General features: G+C 41.2%; 1 protein-coding gene across 2 annotated transcripts in view; it reads left to right on the forward strand.

Moving 5' to 3' along the window:
• The window catches only part of IQSEC3 (IQ motif and Sec7 domain ArfGEF 3), a 159,403-nt gene that overhangs the window by 40,409 nt on the left and 101,633 nt on the right, over nucleotides 1-17,361 (forward strand). For both annotated transcript variants that reach the window (XM_072654069.1, XM_072654070.1), the window contains one exon: nucleotides 11,829-11,912. In XM_072654069.1, the coding sequence (XP_072510170.1) occupies nucleotides 11,829-11,912 (84 nt within the window). The remainder of the gene's footprint in view (nucleotides 1-11,828; nucleotides 11,913-17,361) is intronic.

Consider the following 17,361-nt stretch of genomic DNA (forward strand, 5'->3'; position numbering starts at 1 on the left):
AGAGGCATAGAACGTAAGATTGAGAGCTAGAAGGGACTCCTACTCCACCCCCTCATTTTATAGATTAGCAAACTAAGGCCCAGGGAGATTAAGAGACTTGATGAAGGCCATACAGATATTAAAAGGCAGTATTTGAATTCAGATTCTCTGGCTCCAGATCCAGTGCTCTTTCTCATAGTATCTCATTCTTGGATTCAGACAAACACTGTAAATCCTGTCTATGTGACCTTGAGCAAGAGTCTCTCAGAGACTTGGCTTCCTTACCTGCAAAATGGGAACATGAGAGGCAATGTGGCATAGTGGATAGACAATTTGCCTCTGAGTCAAGAAAACCTAAGTTCAAAGCTGCCTCTGACACATACTGGCTGCACGTAACTTCTCGGTGACCCAGGCAACTCTTTAAGCTATAAAACAGGTGAAGGTCTCCTCACTGGGAGCTCCTTATTAGGATGAAATCACAGGTACCATCAGAAAACAAAACAAAACAATACTTGCACTTTGTAAACTTGTAAATACTGTGTAAATATGAGTTATTAATCAGGGATTCACTGGAGCCAGCTTGAAATAGGCTCTTTAGGCAATTGCTACATTCTCAAATGTGAACTTTTACACCTTGGAAATCCATAAATGCTGCAAATTGGGGTGGATGTATTGTTTTGTTGACTACCTAGACTTAAAGAAAGTAATAGAGAAAAATTTAATACTTCAGCTTAAACTTAAAAGTATGTGTTGTGCACACTTTTTTTGGGTGGGGAAGGTGATCCAGTTATTAAACTTCTACCATCACACCCCTGGTTAATTATCCTTGGAAACAATGTAAGCATCTTTATTGCTTTGTCTCCAAGAGCTCCTGGGTCCAGATTCGCAGCAACACATTAAACATTCTCCTAGTCCAGGTTTTGTTTTAATGTGAGCCTCTGAATGCTATTAAAGGAGTGCTTAGATAGAGACAGCACAAGAGAAAGGCAAAAAAAAAGTCCTTCTGTGCTCAGGGACTCTCTTCTATACCTTCAGTGGGAAAGGCGAAAGCAGCTCACACTCCTAGGACTGCACCCAACTGCCTTTGTCGCTGCCCTTGCAGAGTTGCTGATGGAATATGCTGATTTGGAGATGTCGTCTGCTTGGGTCATTCCCTTTGCTTAGCTTACAAGCTATTTGTTCAATTTCTGGGCTGTTTTCTTTGATATGCTGCCAACTGTTGGCTCTTTATACACGATTCTCCACCGTGTCAATGCAGTTTGCTGGTTTTCTGCTTAACTGCAGTAGCTATGCAGTCTTTTCCCACACTAGAGCTGTCACTGGTTTTTTGGTGTGCCTCACTCATAGAAGACTATTCCAGTCCTTTTGTGAATCAGACCCACAGCTTTACTGAATGAGTGCTAAGGTTTTTTTTTATTTAAGTGAATAAAATTGATCAACTTCTTCTTGGTGAGTGTGGTGAATCAACGTCTGCACTGGGAAGGGAAAGGCAGAGAGAAGAGAACCCACACACAAAACTTACATATTCAAATAAGATTTATTGAAAGGTATTTATAACTGACAGAGGCCTCCAGGGGGTCAGAGATGGAGGGACCAGGGGCTGTGCTTCAAATCTCTAAATCTGTATCTAATGAAACTTGTAGGAGAGAGAATAGCCACTATAAACATCCCAAGGCTTTCACCTTTTTGTACAGGAAAAGTCCCATCTCTTGGCATGAGCTGATCAGCTTTTCTTACTTCCCAAGGATCTAGGGCAGTATATAGAGGAATATATCTGCTACCTTTGCTATCAGATCTACACTTTGGGATCTTTGAGAACTGTAATTAGTTAATGGGGAAAGGAGGGAGAAAGGGATGCAGGGATAGCTTCTGACTTACCCATCATTAACTTTGTACTTGTTGTTCAGTCATTTTAGTTGTATCTGACTCTTTGTGACCTCATTTGGGGTTTTCTTGGCAAAAATATTTGAGTGGTTTGCCATTTCCTCTTCCAGCTCATTTTACAGATGAGAAAACCAAGTCAAATAGGGGTAAGTGACTTGTCCAAGGTCACATAGCTGGTAAGTGTCTGGGGCCAGATTTGAACTCAAGAAGATGAGACTTCCTGACTCCAGGTCTGGAACTCTATCCACTGTGACACTTAGCTGCCCCAACTTTATACCTGTTTTCCTAGAAATAGGAATCTTAGCTTTCAAGGTCTTTCAAGATCAACTTTTTCCTGCATAATAGATCATGAGTTCATACAAATACAAAAGGTGCCAAAGTTTATTTATAGGTCAAAGTTATGATTTAACTCTTCATTCCCCTGACCTACAGGTGCCAAAACGTGCTGTAGGCATAGTGAATAGGTTAATTTTCACTCAGTGCCTTTTGTTCAATATTTCATGTATTAGGGTGTATTGGATCTAAGAGATGGGCCAGTAGGCTCTCACTAGAAGACTAGAGTAGGCTTTAACATATCCATCAAGTCATCCCCATGTGTTGTCTATCTTTTCAATTGCTTTGTTTCCTTCTGGTAATGCCTTTAAGTCATGTCTGTTATTTGAGTTGGAATGAGAAACTTCGTCTCAACTCCATTACATCCCTGGTCACTAATGAGAATTCTCTTGTAGTTGAGTTGACCATCTATGGATTCTCTTCTATATCTGTTACTGTGCCATCTCTTCTGCATTGAAGGAGGTCACTGTTCTTTTTTTGTGTTTTTAACTCATAGCAAGACTGGAGAAGTCAAGGAATGGAACGGGAACCCTTTCTCTTGTATTCCTGTAGACACCAAAATTACTGCTCTCTACATATTCATTCAAACCCCAAAGCCTGCCCTAAGTGTCTCATCATTATTTTTTTCCTTTTTAACAATGTACTTGATCACCCACTCTTACTTTTCATCATGTCTACTTGACATTATACACTCTGAGATTCTTTATAAATTTGTAGAATTATAGTGAGGGTTTTATTTTGATGGGGCAGAAAGGGATGTAGATAGTCTTAGAGTGAGAGACAACGTGTATGGTGAAAAGATCATTGAACTAGGAGTCAGGAGCTTTGGGTTCTGATACTGGTTCTTCCCGTTAATGAAAAGAGCATAGTCAAAAGACCTAGGGTTGAATCCCACTTCACGACCTCTCTGAGATTTTACTTCCTTATTTATGAATTGTGGTTTTAGAGCTAAATGCTCTCTAAGGCCCTTTTCAGCTCTGAAATGTTGTGATCCTGTGAACTAGTTGTGTGACCTTGGGCAAGTCATTCTATCATCATATGCCTCACTTTCCTCATCTGTAAAATGTAATGTCAGGCAAGATGAACTCTGAGTTTCTTTTCTTCTCTGACATTCCATGATTCCTAAGAGCTGGAATACTGTCCTGCAATCTTTGTTTTTGTTCCCTGGGTTAGATTGAGTCTAGGATTCCTCAGAAGCAAAAATCTATTCTGTGATTCTATGATTCCTTTTCTTAAGTCTGGAGTAGGCTTACTAGGATTTGGGTGAATGGAGCTCAGTAGAAGCTAAACATTAGAAGTTTAGTTTCTGCTTTAGCATGGTTTGTTCCAAGACAAAAAAAGTGATTGAACCTTTCTCTAGATGGGGATTCATGGAAGATCTGTACTTTTCTAAAAGGGGTAGGGGCCCCAAAACATTGTCACATGACCAAGTATTATAGAGATTTGCTTCACCTGTTTGGTGAATCTCCTCTGGTTTCTACTGCCACTCTCAACCTCACTTCCAATTTTAACAAAATGGGAAAACAGCAGTGCTAGCCATATAGCTTCTGCCCTGTCATCACAAGGTGAGCTGAAAACAGAAAGATTCTGTATACAAAACTCTTGCGGAGAGAGAGTGGGAAAATGATAGTAACTCATACTTAGATGGCTTCAATAAAGAACTTGTTTCCTAAGAGTCCTGTGAAGTAGGTAGTCCATTCACAGGTGAGGAAACAGAGACTCCAAGAAATGATTTACTTAAGACCACACACTTAGTGAATGGCATAAGTGAGGAGCAGGTCTAGGTCTTCTGATTCCCATCAGGCAGCTAGGTAGAGTCAGGAGGAACTGAGTTCAAATCTAGCCTTACACACATCCTATCTGTGTGACCTTGGGCAAGTCACTTAACCTCTATTTGCCTTCATTTCCTCTTCTGTAACATGGGAGTAATAATAGCACCTGCCTTCCAGGGTTGGTAAATAAGGTAATAATTGCAATGCACTTAGTATGGGGTCTCTATTATATGGATTATTAAATAAAGTTAGTTACTATTATTATTGTCTGACAAGGACATTACTACTGGGGGTAATTTGTGAGCACTTGAGGAAAAAAACGACAACTAGCTGTAGGACTAAGGAAATCCTTTGGGGGCCTAACATAACTCATTCATTGGTTGATTATAGAACGCTCCCTTTCTTTCTGTCATTTGAGGCTGTCATTGGAATGGCTGACCTCTCCAGAATAGCAGAATAACTTTTGTCTACCTGCTCAAAATCCTACAAACCATAGATTTTATTCTAAAATCCTGAGTAGTGCAAGATGGACTGCTGGTCAACCTGGCAGCCCTCTGTGAGTATCCAACATGAGTGGAGTTCTGCACTAAACCTTACTAGGGAGATTCAGAAAACGACTTCCTCCTACCTGCGTCATATGTGAAAATAAATCGCTGGGGCCCAGGGAGGTTAAGAGGTTAGTGCTAATGATAACAGGCTGCTTCATGATAGCATGAGTTTCCTGTCAATGGAAGTATTCAAGGAGACACTGGATGACTGCCTCTCTGTTTGCTCCCAAATCACATCAGAGAATCTGAAAGCTGGAAGGAAGTCCATTTAATCCAGCTCACTCTATAGTTCAGCTCTATAGCATGTCCATCAAGTGGTCCTCCAGTTTTTACCATCAATAAGGGAGCATCAACTAACTTCCAAATTGGCCCACTTTAGAGATCCTTAAGAGTTAGTTTTTTGGGGAGTTTTTTGCATCAAAACAAAAAATTCTCCTCAGTCATTCTACACCCCATGCAGCTGTTCTTAGTTCTGCAATCTATAGTCAAATAGAACAAGTCTGATAGCCTTTCCACCCAATATCATCACAAGTGCTTACTTCCTTCAGCTGATCTTGAAGGCTTTTACTATCTCACTCCCTCTCTTCTAGACATTCTTCAGTCTATCAATACTTTCTAAACTGTATCACTCAACTTAATATAATACCTCAAAATATGATGTGATCAGGGAAGAGTACGGTGGGATCTCCCTAGTCCTAGGTACTAAGACTGCATAAGTATTTTTGGCTGCCATATCATATAGTTAGGGGCAGCTAGGTGGTGCAGTGGATAGAGCACCAGTGCAGGAGTCAGGAGGACCTGAGTTCAAATCTCACCTCAGACACTGGACACTCACTGGCTGTGTGACCTTGGGCAAGTCACTTAACCTCAATTGCCTCATCCTGGGTCATCTCCAGTCATCCTGATGAATATCTGGTCACTGGATTCAGATGGCTCTGGAGGAGAAGTGAGGCTGGTGACCTGCACAGCCCTCCCTCACTCAAAACAAAGTCAAGTGCAAGTCATGTCATCATTTCTCTGATGGCATGGTCTTCTTCGGCAACGAAGGATGAACACATATATTATGCAGTTGACTCATATTGATCTTGCAGTCCACTAAAACCCCCACATACTTTTTCAGATAAACCACTATCTAGCAATGTGTTTCCCATCTGACATAAGCAAAGTTAATTTTTTGAGCCTGAATTTAAGGCTTCATAATGATCCCTATGAAATCTTATATTACTGGATTCAGCTCAATATTCTAGCCTATCTAAATCTTTTTATGATTCTGATTCTGACATCTAATATGGTTAGCTATCCATCTCAACTCTGTGTCATCCATAATTTTTTAAACATACCATCTGTAGCTTTATTCCAATTAATTGATTAAAAAAATGGTAAGTAGCAAAAGGCCAAGAATAGAACCCTAAGATGTTCCACCAAAGACCTCTTTCTGAGTTACATGGAGCCGTAAATGACCACTCTTTGGCTTTTGCCAGTCAACCTGTCCTCAGTCACATTATTTATTTATTTACTTATTATATCATATCATATATTATATTATATTAATTATATTATATTACATTGCATCGTGTTATAGCCTGTCATATCATATATATTATATCATATCAAATCATATCATATTATATCATATTACACCATAGTTTATCTTATTATATCATATCATATTATATCATATTATATCATATTATATCATATTATATTATATTATATTATATTATATTATATTATATTATATTATATTATATTATATTATATTATAGTCTAACCCATACCTCTCCATCTTTTCTATAAGAATAGGTAATGTGAAATGCTTCGTCTCTGTCAAATGGGATGCTAAGATCTAGGTCAACCAAGTTGACAACATTTCCTGCCTCTCCTACTCTAGCAATCCTACCACACACACAAAAGGAAATGATGATAGTTTGGCATTATCTGATGAAACTATGTTGGCTGATCATTGTTTACCTTTCTAGATGTTCACTAATTATCCCTTAATAATAGATTTTAGAATTTTGCTAGGAATCTAAGTCATCATCATTGACTTATAGTTTTTTTTACTCCATTTTCTCTCTTTTCTTTGAAACCTAGATCAAGATTTGCCCTTTTATGGAACTTTGGCACCTCCATAATTCTTTGTAGTATTTTAGTGCTTCATGACAATACTTCAAGAGTCACAGGAGTTAATTTTTCTGTATCATAAGATGCAGCTCTTCTGGGTCTAGAGATTTGAACTTTTTCCGCAAAGGTATTCTCTTTCTTTCTCTTTATATCAGCTTGCATATCAGCTCCCTATTGGCCACTTCTGTTCTATTCTCTCCAGTCCAAAGTTCATTTTACTTGGCAGTGAAATAAGAAGCAAAATAAGCCTGGAGCAGCTTTGCTTTCCAACTTGAAGTTTCAAGATTGCCCCTCTAGGAGGACACACTTGAAGCTGGTAATTTTTATCCTGAATTGGTAATGGCCAGTCTGCTTCTCTTCCCGGTAAAATTTTAGGAATGGAAGGCACTTTAGAGATCATATAGTCATTTTTTAGAGAAGGAAACTCAATTCTAGGTAGGACAAATGACTTATCTGAAGTAACACATACAATAACTGGTAAAACTAATACTAGAAACCCTGACTTCTGGCTCATCAGTTAGTTGTTTTTCTACTACATGTCATTTCCTCCATATCAAGATTCTCTCACTAAGGGAGCAGATAACTTGAGAGCCAAAACTGAACTTCCCCTGGGGGAATCTCCTACCAAAGGGACATGGTTCAGAATATGCATCTGGGAAGGTAATCAGAAAGAATGAGATGGAAGGAGCAGAAGAATTAATTCAGCATAAACAAAACCAAGCATCACCTAGGAATTATTTCATCTATAATGAAAATAGTTGAGAATTTAGAGGCAGGGTGGTAATGTGTTAGTCAGTTAGTCAACAGTAGCCTAGAAAATGTTGTTTGTTCTTCATTCTCAAAGAGGACCATGATATCATGAAGGTGATGCCATGACTTGTAAATGAATTGGATTCAAGTGAGGCAGGGCTGTACAAAGCTACCAGCCTCACTTTCTCCTCCAGAGCCATCTAGGTGCAGTTGTAAGATATAGATCAGGAAGACTAGAGATGGCTCTGGATGAGCCTAGAGAATGTCCTACCATAGATGCAGAGGGTAGGTCCTATCCCCTAAGAAAATCCAACCTGCGTCTTTGCAGGGATTGGAGGAATGGATCTTGGAAGTAGGGTGCTATAATGGCAGAGTCATAGGCATAGCAATTCAGGGTTAAATGAAGGAATAAGATTGCATTGAAGTTGGGTGAGATATTGTTCAAAACCTCCTCCACACTCAGTCATTCAAACTTTTGTTAAATATTTACTGTGTAAGGAGAAGGAAATGTCAAGCCACTCCTTTATCTTTACCAAGAAAACTCCAAATGGGATCATTGAAGAGTAGGACCTGACTGAACAACAACAATATGGAGAAGGCACATATAATATGACATGCTAAAGGAAACAGCTTACAAATGCTTATAATGTAGGGGGTATTAAGATTAGTGAAAAGAAGAAGTCCAGGCAAAGTGAATGGGGAATTTGAGGCAGGCTTCATGGAAGAGGTAGCACTTGAGTTAAGCCTTTGAAGAAAGGAAAAACTTAAAGCAAAAAAGAATAAAAGGGGAATCCATTCCACTTATGGGAATCACTTTAGAGGAATGAGTGAGAGAGAGAGAGACAGAGAGACAGAGAGAGAGACAGAGACAGAGACAGAGACAGAGAGACAGAGAGAGAGAGAGACAGAGAGAACAGAGACACAGAGACAGAGAGAGTAGTGAGATAGAATTGCTGGGACAGTTAAAGCCAAATTATGGAGAACTTTGAATGCTACTTTATTTGTTAGGAAATGAGAAAGCACTGAAGGTATTTGAATGGGGCCAAGGAAGGGAGAGGGAAGAGAATAAGCATTTCTATAGCATATACTATGTTTCAGGCACTGTGCTCACCACTTAGCCATATTTTGCAGTTGAAGAACTGGGATCACATAGTTTGTAAATGTCTGAGGCTGGATCTGTCCTCCTGACTCTAGGTCCAGTGCTCTATCCACTATTCATCCATCTAGCTGCCTAGCTAGAATAGAGGAGGGACATGATCATAGTGTTATGTTAGGAAGATTATTCATCACACAGTATGAAAAAAGAAAGAAGTGAGGGCCAGAACAAGGGTGGTTTCAGTGGGAATTGAGAGGAAGGATTGGATGTGAACAATATTATGAAGGGGGAATGGACCAGATGTGGCAATTGATTGAATTTGTTATGGGAGGGAAAGGGAAGAATCAAAAATGATTCTGAGGTTACAAGTCTGGTGGAATGGGGTCATAGTGCTGCCATCAATAGAAATAAACCTACGGGTGTTGGGGGAAAGATGATGAGTTCAGTTTTAGACATGCTGAGTTTGAGGTGCTGCTGGAACATTTAGGTGGAGATTTCCAGTAGGCAGTTGACAATGGGGGACTTTATCTGTAAGGAGCTGTTGGAGGTAGAGATGTAAATATGGGAGTCATCTGCACAGAGGCAATAATTGAAGCCACAGGAGTGGAAAAGATCAGCAAGGGAGAAAGTGTAGAACAAATCCGGTGTGGAGTGCTTATAGGCTTAACTCCCTCACCAAAACTACAAATCCTAGTACACACTGCTCAGACTCTGTGAGCCAGAGAGAGATTGGGAGGGAACCCAAGAACTCTATATGCCTGATTAAGCAAAGAGTAGAAAAACTGCCGTTCTGTGTTATATAAAATACATATGGCCCCTGGAAAGGCTAAATTGGTGCCTGACTCTGAGTGAAAAGCACAGAAGTAGTAACTGCTATACAGGGAAGGTATTTCTTGAGAAGACGGTGTAGGATTTGGAATGATGTCTAAGGGAGTGGGATTTTATCAGAGAGGGCATTCTTCTCTCCGGAACTCTGAGGACCATGAGTGGTGGATAAGTTTCTGCTAGTCTGATTGCAAAGTTATGGTGTTTGTAAGAAATTCAGAGCCTGTTCTTTTGTAGCCCGATTGTGAATGGAGGTGCATTGCTTTCTCAGCTGCTAGGGGACTGCTACCTACTCTCCTGGGCTCTGTGGGGACAGATCTGTTCCTTCTAGTGGCAGTTTTTCATATTCAGCTACTTGTGTTTGCCCTACCTTTCTCTCTCTTCCTTATCTTGGACTCTGAAACCTCCCTCCTTCTTGTACTTCTCCCCAGGCAGTGATAAAATGGATGGGGATTCATAAAGTGCCCTGAACACTTAAAGTTATTGTGGTAGAGTCAGGAAATATCAATTCTAGTTTCTGTTCTGAAAGAGGCCTTGGACAAGGCATTTCCCTTTGGGTTCTGTTTTCTTATTTTAAAATAGCGATGTTGTACTAAAACAGAGGTTCCCAAATTTGACTTACCACTCCCTTTTCAAAAAAAGTTACTCAGTACCTCCCCTAGAAATCTACTTTCTTTAATCCTTTAACTTTTTAAAAATTTGCATCATTTAAAAAATATGTTTTTTTAAAATGACACATCTTAAATTTAACACTTTATTGTAAATTTGTGGGGTTTTTTCCTTCATTGAATTTTGATGATGCAATATTACATCATGTAACCATATAGTAAACAAGTCATTATACACATATATTTCTGCCAATGCATGCTAGACTTCCTGACAATGTGCAACAGGTTCACCTGCCAACACTTGTTTGTTAAGACCTGTCGGAGGACTTGACCACTGATCAGTTATAACTTGCACTTTGTGTGCGTATTTCAAAAATAATGTAATCACTACTGCTTTAACTCTCTGTACAACAGATGAAACATGTATGAATGGTTTTTCAAATTTTCTTCTTATGCTTCTACTGCCCCTTTGTTTTTATTCAATGCCCCCCAATTGTACCTGAGGCTACTACTGATTCTTCCAGTGCCCCCCAGGGGGTAGTATCACCCACTTTGGGAGCCTATGGATTAGAAGAATTCTAAGATTCCCCCCAGAAAGGCAGAAGCCCCGGATTTTGAATAAAGAGTTCTGGGTTTGAATCCAAACTCCAACTCTTGCTAGTTGAATGACCTTGGATAAATCATTTAACCTGCATGATCCTTTTTTTCATTTCCAAAAATGGAAATAACAGTAAGTGTATCATAGCTTTGTTGTGAGGAAAACATTTTGGAAATTTAAAAGCATTATATGACTGTGAGTTATTATGATGAGTTTTCATGGCATTTTTTAGTTTCTCCCTTTGATCAATGTGAAAAAAAGAAAAGATATGACCCAGGGCCAAGGAAGGGACCATTTTTCTGGGAAAGAGCAATATTCTAGAGCAAGAAAGGATAGCTGCTTTCTAATCTCAGCTTTGCCCCTAACTTGGCCAAATCACTTACCCAGATCTCCTTACTTCCAGCTGAGCATGATGTTTAATTTGCCACCTTTCTTCTTGTAGAGAATTCATTCTACTTCTGACCATCTTGTCCTATCTCATCATCATTCACATCTTGAGTTTTCATCTTGCAATACAAAATTACATGCAGAAATTTGTGCATATATATGATTATACGTATATGTGATTGTGGGGCAGCTAGGTAGTGGATAGAGTGCTATCCTGGGGTCAGGAAGACTTCCTGAATTCAGATCTGGCCTCAGTCACTTCCTAACTGTGAGACCCTGAGCAAGTCACTTAAACCCTTTTTGCCTCAGTTCCTTATCTGTAAAATGAGCTGGAGAAGGAAAAGGCAAATCACTCCAGTATCTTTGCCAAGAAAACCCCAAATAGGGTCAAGAATAGTCAGACACAACTGAAATGACAGATTAATTAGGAATATGCTTTAGTTTCTGGAGCTTACAGACACTGCATTAGAGAAAGAGTGTCTGGATGATAATGACATTCACATTTTGTGATCAATTTAAAGCTTACAAAATTCTTTCCTTACATCCTACCTGTGAACCAGCTAGTACAAGCATGCCTATTTTCATTTTACAGATAAGGAAACAGATACAGAGGTGTAAATGACTTTTCTAGGGTTTCATAGTTAGGAAGTAACAGAAACAGGTTTGAATTCAAGTCTACTGAGTCCAAGATCAGTGCTTTTTCTATTGTATGTGGGCTATTGTGTATTTTGTGGGAAAGAACAAGTGGATAGAAAGACCACCAGAGGCAGAGGTCAGCAGGGATACTCAGTTCTCCCTCTGTCCTAGATCAATGATAGCAATTGTATACAAAATATACCTATGTATAATGATTGTGTTAGTTGGATTTGTGGGGTCCTCCAGTGCTAGCCAGAGCTCTGACTGGCCTCTGTTTCCTGTCTCTAGGAATGAGACTGTGCTGCACCAATTCTGCTGTCCAGCTGCTGATGCCGAACAGAAGCCTGCATCTTCTGACCTGACCTCCCAAAGGTGGGAATTTGGATGTCTGTCTGTCTGTCTGTCTGTCTCTCTCTCTCTTTTTTTTTTTTTTACCATGTTTGGGTATTCCTTTGAACTTTTCCTGTCTTCTTTCCTACCTGATCAAACCTTTCATTTCACACTCATATTCTAATTTTCAATGAATTTCTTATTTTTCTCTCTTTTCTTCATTTTGTTTTCAAGTCACTTAACCTCTGTCTACCTCAGTTTCCTCAAATGGGGATAATTAACAGCATTACCTGCTGGAGTAGTGAGGATCAAATGAGATAGTATTTGTAAAGCTTTTAGCCCAATGCTGAATAAATACTTGTTCCTTTCTCCTCTTCCTAGATCCTTTGGGGAGTAGAGCACCTTACCCTTCTTCATTCTAAAAATATCATACAGAATGCAATAATTTTTAAAATGTGAATTGAATTAAAGTTTAATTTTTAAAAAAATTATACCTATTCAGAGAATTAGAAATAGTCTGGAGGAGTTTGAAAAACCAAGTGTAGGGAATTATGGTGGTAGACCTTTGCGCTCTGAGAGGTGAATGCATAAGGTCTAAATTGGGCTTTCTTCCCTAAGGAAGAATGTATACATATGTTCCATAGATAGATACCTATGTTCCGAGAGGTCCTGACATTTTCCCCTTAAGTCCCCTTAATATGAGTACATATGTCCCTCTTCATTCTATTCTGAGTCTTCTTCCCTTATTTTTCCTTTCCCTAGAGAAAGACCAGAAGGTTGGTAAGGAACAATACTCCAGGCTCTCATCGTAGAGCATCTTTGATGTTTCTGTCTTGATTCTTAGGACTGAGAACTTGGAGTATCTAGTTCAAAACCCTGCGCCCCTCTCCCTCCCCCCCTTGTACAGATGAGGAGTTGAGGCCCGGAGAATAAAGTTATTTGCTCAAGATCACACAAGTAGCAAGTAGAAGAGCTCAGGTTTGAACTCATAACCTCTGATTCAAAAGTCTTACCCCTCTTACCCCTCCTATACTTTGTTTTTTCCATATTTCCATATTTCTCCCCTTTCTTCCATTCCTGCATCACATAACATTCCAACAATCTCATGCTGTCTCCCTACCCCATCCTTGAAAGCCTCTTTCTGCTCCTCTCTAGCCTAGACATGGTGGGTAAGGGATGGGCCAGGCTGCTGGTACTTTCGGCAAGAGGTGGGAATATGATTGACTTCCAGCTCCAGAGAAGACAGGTAACTGATTTGGGTTGGGGAGGCTATGGAATGAGGTTTTTTCTTGGAGGTGGGTTTTTGCATGGGGTCTGTGACCCCCAACATATTAGGGGATCTTGTCCCATGATTTGAGATGTGTTTTTGGGAAATCTACCATCTTGGTTCCCGTGAAGACTGCCATTTGCCTTTCCCCTTGAGGGGATATCAGCTAGGTTTGGGGACTCTGGAGAGGGAAGTGTTTTTCTTTGAATTGGTGTTGGTTTTGTTAGGGGCCTGAAAGCCCCCATTCCCTATCCCCTCCCCCTAACCCAGTAAGGGGTGTTATGACTTGTCCCCAGGTTGGTCCAGGGCTCTGGCTCTTTATCCATTTCTGTTTCCAGGCTTCGCCTAGATCCTGTTGTCCTGTCTGTCTGTTTGTCTGGCTTGTAGCTTTCCACTGTGTCTGTCTGTCTGTCTGTGTTGTCAGGCCCTCTGATTGTCTGGGAGGATCCTGCCTCTTTGTTATCTCGTCTTGCTGCCTTATAGAATCTATATCAGTCTGCTTGCTTCTTGACTTCTCAAGGGGGATTTTACTTCAGTGTGTTGATATCGTCTTCCGTGAGACTTGTATCCTCCTCTGCCCCTTAAATCTCAAGATCCTGGGATGGGGCATGGGATGCCCTTAGTTCTTCTACCAGAGGAGGCTATCCTTTGGACAACTCCAAGGAACTACAGACTATTAACTTCTCTCAACCCTCTCCTCAATACCTTGCATTTGGCATAAGGGGGAGGTGCTAGCACTAGGGATTGAGCAGAATTGCTAACTCACATCAGATGGTTTGGATACAAAACCACTAATGGACTCTCAGAATGAAGTTTCTTTGTAAATCTCCCCAATTCCTTCCAATTCAGGCAGGCTCCAAGCCTCCCAATGCTGTCTTTAGGATAAGTCACTTGGGTATTCTAGTGACTCAGAGAGAAGTCCAGAAAAAGTTAATCAGATCTCAACATGATCTCTTGGATGGTTCTAGGTAGGATAAGGTAATTGGGTTTCAGCTTTGGGTCAGTCAGATCTCCCCTTGGCTTGATAATGACATTTCCTTCCAGCTTATGTGCTGAGGAAGAAGGGAGGACAGGGGACTTTGGGAGAATAGGAATAGATCCAACCAGAGGAGGTTTGTTACCCCACTTTTAGCTCTGTTTGTGGTCCTGTGCTTGGCTCTCTGTTTTAATGAGGGAAACCTTTGTGTGACTTTATTCTGTGGGGCTGGTTTTGGCCAATTGGACCGTCTGGGGAAAGCTGTCAGAGCTGGTTTATATTATCTCCTCCATCCCACCCTCCAAATGTGGGGTTAAGTAGAATATCTTTAATTAAGCTATCTGGGTGCTGCTAGTGTGGCTTGTCACCCTAAGCCGATTACTGGGTCCTGGGATTAATCAAGTGTGTAAGGGGACTAATGACATGCTTCAGCCAGCTGAGGACTCAGCCCTGGTGGCCCAGCTTCCATTCTCCACGGGAGCCCAGGAGAACCCCTACCAGACCAGTTGATAGAAGGAGAAAAGCTTGATGCTCGTGAAGGAGAATCTGTGAAAAGGAAATATTTTTCTCTGCAGGATGGAATGAGGAACTAGGAAGGAATAACGTGGTTCTTTTCTGGTAGAGAACAAGAAGCAAAGAAAGGACTCAAGTTAAGTCTGTGAGAAGGGAAGGAAGTCACATAGAGTGAGCGTCAGGGGCCAGAGCAGTGGGAAACAAATTACAGGGCCAGCTCAGCATCCTCAGAGCATGTGGAGCCAACCCCTCCTGTGCCAAGCCACTAGGCAGAATTTCCAGGGCTTTGAACCAGGGCTGCTCCCTCTGCCCCTTGGAAAAGTTCAGAAAGGTAGGCCCTTGACCTTGGTAATTTAGTCATGGTAACGCCTCATCACAGGGTTGAGTGGGGCAGGGGTAGTGGTAATGGGGCTATATTCACTGTCCTATTATTTGGACCTAGGGAACAGTAGAAAGAACGCTGCCTCCATATGGACTGAAGAGTATAGGCTGACCCAAGCCTGGCTTGTCCCTCCCCATCTCCTTTCCCCAGTTAATGGTAGGACTTTATTCTGGGGAGCTGAATAGGCCAGTAATTGCAGCCCTACTTTCCATCCCTCTGGCTCCCCTCCCCATCTCTCTGTGACATGCCAAACAATGACCCAGGAGCTGGCCGGGTGCCTCTCAGCAGTGAACAGAATTGCAGTCCATTTGTCTCCGTGGGTGGCAATGGGGCCCCCCGATGAGGGAGATTGGTTTCTATTAGAGTAATGAGAGGAGTTTGCTGCTGGGATGAAGCCAGCAGCAGCAGCTGCTTTTCTGGAAGGGGAGGCTCCAAGCCCCCGGGGAGGTCTCTCTAGCTTCCTGGGGGGGAGGGGTTCAGGGCCAGGAAAGAAAAGGTGCTGTGAAGGGAAGCCCCCTAGGGAATTTGGAGCAAAGTTTATGGGACTTCTGCCATACTCAAACCTCAGAGTCAGGCAAAAGTATTCTAAAGCAAAATCAAATGCCTATAAGCCCCATGAGCCACGAATCTCCCCTTGACCTTCATTCTTCCCATCAATCCCCCACATCCATTTCCTTGAAGCTAGAAAAATGTTCAGTGACTGGGGGGCGGGGCTCAAGAGAAATTTTTGCAAGCATTTAAAATTTTTCCAACCTTAGTCATTTTTACTATTTTCTCAAACCTAGCAAGATGTTTAAGCTTCAATCATTTAAATTAAAAACTATTATTATTCAAAGCCCTGTGCTGGCAAGGCGCTATGCCAGGTATTAGAGATCCAAAGATAATAAATAGTCCCTTACCATGAAGGAACTCACGTTCTATTGGAGATATAGCATGGAGGCAGATGAGTAGATACAGCAACCACCACTGAGAAATTCAACAAAGGCTTCCAAATGTGGGTGAAATTTAGGGTTCTAAGAGGCATGGGTGTTGAGAGAATATATTCCAGGCATTGGGGAAAGCTTGTGCAAACACCTGGAGATGAGAGATAGAATGTAGAGTTCAGGGAACTGTAAGCAGGGCAGTTTGACTGGAATGTAGATTTTGGATAGGGAGAAGGACTAGATCCGCCATTTTGTTGGTATAGGGAATCACTCGTGAGAAATCGCTTTACCAATAATGGTCAATATCTCTTCTGCATCTTCAAGTCTTAGAGAGTGGTCTAGGACACTGAGAAGTGACTTGCCTAGAGTAACACAACCAGTTTGTGGCAGGGTTGGAACCTGAACCCTGGTCTTCCTGGTTTTTGAAGATACTTCAAAATGTAAATGGAAGTAACCTGAAACAAAGTCTAAAAAGATAGACTGGCACCATAATGTGAAAGACTTTAAATGCCAAGCTGAGGTGATGTTTTTTCTTAGAGAAAATAGGGAGTCTTTGATAGTTAATTTGTGATTACTTTATTTGGAGTCCAGAGTCATTTCATCATTGGTCATCACTATATTGACCAGCCCTTTGTCCTAGAATAACCAGAGTAGATAGCGGTATGTTTAGTACAGACTGCTTTCCAATGAGGGCAGCTGGGCGAGGACTCATTGGTAACTGTGTTAGTTTGGGATTGGGGGGAACCAGGAATGGGCTTCTGGCTAGGTGGGCAGAGCAAACATTTCCCCTCTTACTGCTTGTCCTTGAGTGGGGTTGCTGATATCAGGACTGAGGTATGATCAATACAGCCTGGCCAGTGTTTACTCAGCGATTATGGAGCAATTAAATTCTCAATCAATACAGTTTAAACTTCAAGCAGTGGAGTTCCTCAGGCCTCCTGTGCCTGGTCCATTGGGCACAGCTCTGGTTTAGCAGCTGCTGGGAGCCTCTGGCTTGGAGCTGAGTGTGTATCACTTCTTTTCCTTTTCATCCTTCCCTGCTGTTCATGCTTAGCAAGGAGGGGGCCTTCTAGCAAGTTGGATGAATTCCCAAGATGCTACTGGACAAGTTATAGGGGCTCAGGCCAAGGCAGCTGAGGTTTCCTTGTAGACTGTGGACATTTCTTCCAATCCACCCCACTTTATTTCTTGGCCTCTCTTGCCATTGTTCCTGGGAGAGTCCTTGAACCAGTAGTACCAGGAGGTGAAGGGGTCAAAGGGGAAATATTCCTATTCTCATCAGGCAAAGTTCACTGGGACCCCATATCTTAAAATCCAGGACAAACAGCCATTAAGTAAGTAGGGAATAATACTAGCTAACTTTTATATGGCTCTTTAAGGTTTGTAAAACACTATATGTGTTATTTCATTTGAGTTTCACAACAAATCTG

This window comes from Notamacropus eugenii, chromosome 3 (genome assembly GCF_028372415.1).
Source record: "Notamacropus eugenii isolate mMacEug1 chromosome 3, mMacEug1.pri_v2, whole genome shotgun sequence".
Lineage (NCBI taxonomy): Eukaryota > Metazoa > Chordata > Mammalia > Diprotodontia > Macropodidae > Notamacropus > Notamacropus eugenii.